The sequence below is a fragment of the Arachis hypogaea genome, chromosome 7 (genome assembly GCF_003086295.3).
Source record: "Arachis hypogaea cultivar Tifrunner chromosome 7, arahy.Tifrunner.gnm2.J5K5, whole genome shotgun sequence".
Taxonomy (NCBI): Eukaryota; Viridiplantae; Streptophyta; class Magnoliopsida; order Fabales; family Fabaceae; genus Arachis; species Arachis hypogaea.
In genome coordinates, this window is record NC_092042.1 from 58,560,075 (window position 1) to 58,569,275 (window position 9,201).

Genomic DNA, 9,201 nt, shown 5'->3' on the forward strand with positions numbered 1-9,201 from the left:
ATTCTGCATATTCGCTTCGTCAATGATCGGCATAATATCAAACTGTATTAAACCACCAAAAACTACAACCGAATTTCAGTATATAATACTGCTCACTCTCCTCAACATACTGTTCTCCATGCTTTGACAGAGACTGTTCTGAAGTTCCATTAACATCATGGTGCATGGAACCACAAATAAAAACGAATTCTAACGCACAAACCTCACTCCCTCATGAGTATTCCGTATAATCTCACCGTTGCAATACACTACCAAATTTACAGTACCTTCTATTACACTATCAACACACTAAAAAACACACAAATAACATTCTTCTTCACGATGAAAATGGTACCTAACTTTGCCTTATATAGAGGGGAGCCCTCAGTATGCCCTCCACGTGTTATTTCATCAGCTAATCAGAGTGAATCACGTATCAACACGTCCCATATGTACTGATTCAGTACGCCACCACGTGTTGCAGATCCAACCAAGTAGACTTCGCTGTCAACACGCATTCTACATGTTGACTCAATACCTTTCCCACATGCTACAAACCCAACTAAGCAGACTTCGTCACGTGTCAACCACACCTTCCATGTGCTACATGCATCACACCTCCTGCGTGTTGAAATTTGGATGTGATTCGTCCACCAAATTGTAAATACATTTATTATACTCATTTTTAAGTAAAATATCAATAATAAATCTATAATCAAATTCATGAGCCCGAGTCAAGTAGTCGACGAAATCGCATTTAAGTATTTAACATTTAATAGCATTGGGACAAGTGACAATTTATGCACAATAAAGAGAAAGTAATAAAGTCGCACGCGCGCCTCACCCTCTATATATACAGTTTCTTTCCACACTTGAAAGGCTTAGACAAGAGCAGTAGAGAAGTAGATAAACGAAATATATTAATGGCTGCAGGGGGATTTGCCATTGATGCTTCGGCTAACGGATTCGACGGTAGGATCACATTCTCCGTTGTCATCACTTGTATTGTTGCTGCATCCGGTGGACTCATTTTTGGATATGACATTGGGATTTCGGGTATTTTCATTTTTCTTTTATTTAATTTAATTTGTCTAAATTACCCACAGTTGCGTTTTGTTTCTCTGTTTCGAAATATGTAGTTAGTCTTACAGTCTATAATAATTTTTTTTTTCTCTAATGACAATTTTTCGTATTCATATAGGTCTCAAATCTAAGATATTGTACAAGAAATCAAAATTAATTCTCAACAATTTCACAACTGTGATTTGCTAATTTTTGTTTTCTTATATATTCAAAGTGTTTCGATCCAATTAATTATCCATTTTCTGGTTTAGCCCCTTCTGTAAGGTCAAGTGATTGTTTAATATATGCTATTCATTTTTGTCAGTTAATTGTTGTAACATTTTCAATGTCTAATCCGTAAATTCGCTTTTGAAAATAAAGCGGAAGATTTTTTTGGTACCGATTGAATTTCTGTTGAATTTGTCAATAAGTAGTGCAAAGTAAGGTGGGATCTATCCCTTCATTTTTGAGTCCTATAAGTAAATTTTAAGCACCGTAGAAGAGATCTTGAAAATTAGTAAACCATAAAAAGAGGGGGAAAAAAACAGAGGTAATAGTAAGGTTGTTATGTGGTTGGACTATTCCTTATCTAACGGTCTTCGTTATGTCATGAGACTAAATTATGTAAGGGAAAATGCTAATAAACCAAACTTACTTTGCATTTTTCAATAATAGGGTACCAAACAGTCAAGATGTCTTTCAGGTTGCAAACCGTTAGGTAGACATGTAAGGTTAGTTTGTGGTTCTAGTTATGATAGTCATACGAAAAATATATTTTTTCTTCTAATTCATGTATTGTTCTAAGTTTCAACTATTTATATTATATGCTACTAAAAAAAATAACAATTACAATTCAATATATTTTTTGAAATGACCTTTTCAAAATTAAAATTGGTGGTTTGGTATTGGACTAACTAGTGTTTTTGCTCGTAATAACATTACGAAAATATAAATTTTTTGAAATTATGTTAATTTTGTCACGATATTATAGATTATGACAAAAAAGATTTACAAAACCAAACTGCTTTTATAAAAAGGTTATAGAAGACAAAAGTTCCTGTCAATTAAGAAGACTAAGGTCTTTGTAGATAAAAAAAGTCAAATAATAAATTTTTTAGTTATTATTTTCATGTGAAAGAGATTAATTTTTTATTAAAAATTAATTTTAACATTTATTATGTAAAAAATTAAAAGAATTTAATGTTTATACTTTTATATTTGATTAGGTTTTAAGTTTATTGCATAAATAAAAATAATTAATTTTATGTTTATTATTTAAAAAAATATATTTTTCTATCTTTATATATAAAAATATAATTAAATATTAGTATAGAAAAATTATATTGATAGTTATAAAATTAACTCAAAATTAATTTATTTTAAAACAGTTGAATATTAATTCTAATTATTAATCATAACATTAATATTCTCTCCAAATTATATGTAATAAATATTTGAAAGAAGAGAAGTAAAAATATATATAGATTAGAAAGATAAGCAGTAAAAATATGAAACTAAATAAAAAAACTAAAAAAATATGTATTTAATAATGATAATATATTTTTATGTGAATAATATTATGAGATAAATTTTAATTATATTTAATTATAAATTTAGTGTATTATTTATAATTTTATGAATTTATTTGAATTATATTATTTTATTAATTTTATTTTTAATAGAATAAAAATGTAGAGAGAAATAGATAATGAGAGAGAAAAGAGAAAAAAAGATAAAGAAAAGAGAGAGAGAGATTGCTCATTTTGAAAAAGATATTTTATTTTAATTATAATGAAAGAATATATTATGACACATTTTGGCTTGTCAAATTAATAATATAAAATATAAATTATAAGTTATATATAGAGTGGGAATGGTAGAGAAAAATAGAAAATGAGAGAGAAGTAGATAAAAAGACGAAAGAAAAGAATTTATTAATTTTAGTAAAAAATATTTCGTCTCAATTTTAATGATATAGAGTGTCATATGAAATATTTTTGTTGTTAAATTAGTAATATAATATAATTATATTTTAATTTTATTTATAATTAGAGAATGTGATATTGTATATTTTGATTGTTAAATTTGTAATTAGTTATTGATAATGATATATAAAAAAAATAAAATAAGTAAAAAATAAGAGAGAGAAAAAGAAAAAAAAAAGAAGAAGAGAAAAAAAAGAATTTATTAATTTAAAAAAAATATTTAATTATAATTATAATAAAAAAATAACATGTGATATATTTTAATTATAAAATTAATAATACATGATAAATAATATATAAAATTGAGTAAAATTTATTTTCATTCGACCAAAAACGCGATAATCAGCTATTTTGTTGAGCCAGCCTAAATGATCAAAACTTATTCGGGTTAGAATTATAAAATATGGGAGAAATTATAAAATATGAGAGAAATATTATATATATGATTTTAGTATTAATATGTTGTATGGTGATTACGGTAGATATGTTTTTTTATTGATAAACAATGTTTTTTAAAAATTGTTATATATAAAGAGTGTTATCAAAATATAAAAAATAAGACTTTAATTATAATAATAAAATATTAAAATATTATTGTTTTAAAAAAAATAATTTATAATTTATATATATAGGTGTTCTCGTGTCTTAAACGATTTAAAATTTAGGTATGGATATATTTTATGTTATATCGTATCTTATATCTCTATTCGTATTGGTGCATTATATTTGCTAGCCAAGTATAGTCTTATTAAAATCTATGATGCTATATTATATAAGGTTGCATGCACTAATAATCACTATGCACCAAAATTTTGCAAAAGACGAATAATGTGCTGTGGATAATTAAGTTTTTAAAGATTATTAAAGTTCAATACATTAATTTTTTTTGTTTCCTTTTACTGTCAATTGACTTGTATGACGGCTGTGCCTATTTGTCTGATATGGTGACTGACATGATATTGGGTTTCGGAAATTTTTTGTAAAAATTTAATAAATTTTTGAAGAAACTATTAAAATAATTAATGAATCTCTCAGAATTATTAACGTTTGTCATATGTTAAATCATTTTATTAAAATAAAAATCGGACGGTCTACATTAAAAAATTTTTTATTTTTAAAATTATAAATCGGACCGTCTGATTTGTGATTATTTATTTAAAAAATAAAATAATACAAATTAATCGGTACTTTTAATTTATGTCATCATGTAATCAAATAAAACACATTTCTTCTCACACAGTTATCATACACGTTTCTCTCATCTACACAAAAAATCAAAAGCGACCCAATTGAAGCTTCCAAATAAGTAGATAAAGCAAACAAAACATTTAATTTTCGATCATCCCTTTTTTCAACTACATATGTATAATTTGAATTTAGATCATCTAAAAAAAAGAAATTAACAAAATGATAAAGTGAGAGATTATTTAATCATTATTAATTTTGTAACTTTTATAAAATATGTGTTTTATTATTTTAATTTAGAAGTGATTATTTCTTTATTTTATCACTTTACTAATTTAAATTATATTTAACATTTTTTAATTATTCAAAAAATAATTAAGATAACTGACATGTGTTATGAATAAATATTCTATTGTTACTGCTATATTAAAATATTTTTCTAGGTTACATAAAAAATACAAAATATGATAAATAATAATTAAAAAATAAAATAAGATATTTTAAACTATTTTAAATTAATTTTTATTGAGTCACCAAAATATTTTTTCTTTTCAAATTTCAGGAGGTGTAACAACTATGAGGCCGTTTCTTGAAAAATTCTTTCCAGCAATACTTAGAAAAGCTGCTAGTGCGGAAACAAACGTATACTGCGTGTATGATAGTCAAGTATTGACATTGTTCACGTCCTCCCTCTACCTGGCGGGGCTGCTGTCGTCTCTTCTAGCTAGCCGAGTCACCACGGCATTGGGCCGGAGAAACACCATGATCTTGGGTGGTTGTATCTTCTTCGCCGGGGGGGTCATTAATGGTAGCGCTGAAAATATCGTCATGCTCATATTGGGTCGCATCTTGTTAGGCTTTGGAGTTGGTTTTACTAATCAAGTGAGTGAAATTATAAAACATACTTTAAATTCGCTTATAAATGGTAATTTATTTAAAATGTTTGTTTTAGGAATAACATAACAATAATTGTGCTGGAATGACATATATATATAGTTCAAAAATATTTATTAATCAAAATAAATTAGTAAAAAATAGTCAGATAGGTATGTTTGGAGCGAAATTAGGAGAGAAATAAAAAAAGAAAAGAGAAATTAAAATATTTTCTATAAAAATTATATTTTAAAGTTTTAAATTTTTGTTCTCTTTTATTTTTCTCTTATTTTACTCTAACCAAAAGATATTTTAAGAAAAAAATATTAGGAACCAACGTACTATAATACTTACTCATTATTTAATTATCATATAATAGAATATCAATTTATAACTAAAATAAAGACAATTCTTTTGGCAACAGAGCAAAACTCATCTAGGATGAGTTACTAAGTTATAGAAGTAATATAGGAAGTAATTTTTAATTAATTAGTCAATAATTACCAATTTTTTTATTGGGAATAAAGTTGTTTTTTAACTTATTTTTTGAGGATTTAGAGGTTAGGATTATAATAATTTAAAAATTATAATTTAAGATTTAATATTTAGAATTTAAAATTTAAAATAAAATAATTTTAAAAGATTAACTAATATTGAATAAAAAAAGTTTTCTCCATCTCTAATAAGTAACTTTCAATATTTGAATGAAAAAATATAATATTTACATCACTTTTAGTATATATATATCTTTACTACAAATTTTTTTATAATATAAAAAATAGATATTTTATTTCTTAGTTTCTATTAATTATTTTTATTCCAAAAAGTAAAGTTACATTAATAAAAGTAGTATAAAAAAGTCTAGGAAGTCAGCAGATTTTTATAATTTTTAGTATTTTATCATATTTTTAATAGTGTGAGATTATATCTAATAAAATAAAATTATTCAATTTCTTTTTTATGGTTAAATGTGCTCAGAATTTAACAAAAGTGTTGATACATAGTACTCCTCAAAGTAGTATATATATCCTGCCATTTCTTTGACATGACTTCATCATGTTACCAAATAATAAAGGCCACTCTAGTGTACCTGTCTGAAATTGCACCACCTAAATGGCGAGGTGCCTTCAACACAGGCTTCCAATTCTTCATCGGAGTCGGCGTGGTGGCCGCGAACCTTATAAACTACTTCACAGCAAACCACTCGTGGGGCTGGCGACTCTCCCTCGGCCTCGCCGCCGTCCCAGCCGCCTTCATGACTATCGGAGCATTCCTCATCCCCGACACCCCGAGCAGCTTAGTAGAGCGTGGCAAAATAGACCACGCACGACAAGCGTTACAGAAAGTAAGAGGCCACACAACAAATGTGGGACCCGAACTAGAAGAACTGATTCGGTTTTCGAAAACCGACATGATGGATCAAGAGAGATTCGTAACCATATTTGAGAGGCAGTATCGGCCTCAGTTGGTTATGGCTTTTGCTGTGCCATTGTCTCAGCAACTTACTGGGATCAATATCGTTGCATTCTACGCGCCTAATTTGTTTCAGTCTGTGGGATTTGGTAACCGCTCCGCTTTGCTTTCAGCTGTTATATTGGGACTCGTCAACCTTGGTTTCATACTGGTGTCTGCTTCCATTGTTGATCGATTTGGTCGAAGATTCTTGTTCATTGCTGGTGGTATTCAAATGCTTCTCTGCATGGTAAGCAAATCTTTAAGCCTTTTGATATACAAACATGTATCTTTTGTCTTTCAAATACTCGTAATAATTAACCATACCCACTACATATGCACCTTCCTCTAAGTTGAAAACTCATATGCAATTGTTTGTATATAAATTTGATAGTTAAAGACTCTTAATTATAACTTAATCAAATATGTTAAAATTATTTTTTTTTTGTCATGCACTTCATATGAAGATAATTGTTAATGGGTTGTTGCATGCATACATAAAATGAAATTTAAATTTCTAACCCTTATTTAAACAAACAGTGAATTGATCACTCAACTAGTTCAAATTAGTTTCTCCATCAACATTACTATAATGCATAAAATTATAGGATTTAACTAATTTTTTTTTAAAAGTACATGTTAAAGTTATTAATAAAAAAGTTTATTATAAAAAATTGTGCAAAATTTAATTTTCAATACAATTGTTATGTATTTATTAAAATAAAATATTTAAAATTTTTTATTAATAATAATCTTAATTTATACTCTAAAAACACATTATTAGCTAAACCCAAAATTATAAACATACTACATATCCAATTTCACCAATTTATTAGCCACTTGTATTCAAATAGGTAGAGTAGATTCCGTATTTTTCTATTCTAATTAATGGGATTGTGAGGTTAGATCATATTTTAATAATAAACTGCTAATGGTAGCTGATGTTATTTTGGTGCACAATAAAAAGAAAAATATTAAGACTATAAGAATTTATTATTTTTTTATTAATATTTATTTATTAATTTAATTTTTTTAGTTTAATTTTTTTATAGTCTAATGATCAAATAATATACTTTATCTTATATTTTTAAAAATTAATAACTAATTAATAGCTCAAACAATAAATTCTAATAGACCTCTAGTATTTCTCCAATAAAAATGCACACAATTTAGGTTGATCCTTTAAAAATATTTCTTAAGTATTATATTAAAAGTTGTCCTAGAAAAACTAACGTTTTTTCAATTAATATCAGTTAATTATTTTAAAATTATTTTATTTATGTTAAATTTTAAATTTTAAATTATAAACTATAAGTCCTAGATCCTGAATTCTCCGCAAAATAAACATTTTTAGAAATAAAAAAAAGTTGGCTAATTTTATTCAACTGAAAATTGATTTTCTATACTCTCTCTCCTCTCTTTGTGAATAAGACGTAAATAAAGTAATTTTCGCTTTACACTTGCTCAAAACCATGAGGCTTCATCTGTTATAGTTCGTATGACGGTTATTAATGTTAAAATTGATAGCATAACTTATACGCATGTCACATATTTATGATGATTGTATGTCATATGGTTGTGAAGACTGCAGTGGCTGTGGTGTTAGCACTAGTGAGTGGCGTTGAAGGCACAGAAAGCATTTCGAAGGGGAACACTATACTCATATTGGTGCTGCTCTGCTTCTACGCCGCAGGATTCGGTTGGTCATGGGGCCCCCTCTGCTGGCTGATTCCTAGTGAGATCTTCCCCTTAAAGATCAGGTCTCCTGGCCAAAGCATTGCCGTTGCAGTTCAGTTATTAACGGTCTTTGTTTTGTCCCAAACGTTCTTGAGAATGCTTTGTCACTTTAAGTTTGGGACGTTCCTGTTCTATGCGGCTTGGATTGCACTGATTACTATCTTCATTATTCTGTTCATGCCTGAGACCAAGGGGATTCCGTTGGATTCCATGTATATCATATGGGGAAAACATTGGTATTGGCGTCGGTTCGTTGTTGAACCACAAGTTGATCAATAAAATCTTCCATGAATTGCAGGGTAATGCTACTGTAAAGAATACAATTTTGGTGAAAAATAAAGATGGCTTCTTTTAGTAAAAGAAGTTCCAAACAAAAATTTTATCATTTGCATTGTATATATTCTTTAAAAATTTTATAAAAATCTTCATTCTTCATCAAATTGTACTCATCACCAAAGAAATTTCTTAAATTGATAGTTTGTGTCTTTTATAATTCTTTTGTCTTATTCTTTTTGGCAAAGGTAAGGATAGGACGGGAATCTAAGCTCTCGAGATTTGGAGAGTAAACAGTACGGTCTCATAGAAAGAACAGAGAATAAAACTCCCATTGGGTTGCCCTTTTATTGTATGTATTTGTACCTTCAGAAGTCTTGTGTATATGTTTTATTTCCCTTTTATTGAAAATTTGAATTTATTCGAACAAGAGTATCCTGATGAGCTAATAAGGAGCAACATGCATCTAGCAAAGATTTTCCCACAAGATGTATGTTGTTTGGCAATAAAGCTTTGAGGAGTATCTAACTCTGAAATGACTAAAAGCATTCAGGCAGCAGTGATAAAGACACCATTACTAGTGTATTAGAGGTCCAATGTATCTTCTAAATAATCATAAAACCTTAGCGTATACCAAATGAAACCTGCACCCTCC

The 9,201-nt window shown here is 27.7% G+C and overlaps 1 protein-coding gene across 1 annotated transcript; it reads left to right on the top strand.

Annotated features, from left to right (window-relative positions):
- The first annotated feature begins 828 nt into the window (after window positions 1-828).
- LOC112703177 (sugar transport protein 5) lies at window positions 829-8,976 on the top strand. Its single transcript, XM_025754514.3, has 4 exons — window positions 829-1,035; window positions 4,774-5,093; window positions 6,160-6,786; window positions 8,121-8,976. The coding sequence occupies exons 1-4, from the start codon at window positions 903-905 to the stop codon at window positions 8,550-8,552; spliced, it is 1,512 nt and encodes a 503-aa protein (XP_025610299.1). The 5' UTR covers window positions 829-902; the 3' UTR covers window positions 8,553-8,976.
- Window positions 8,977-9,201: the final 225 nt, after the last annotated feature.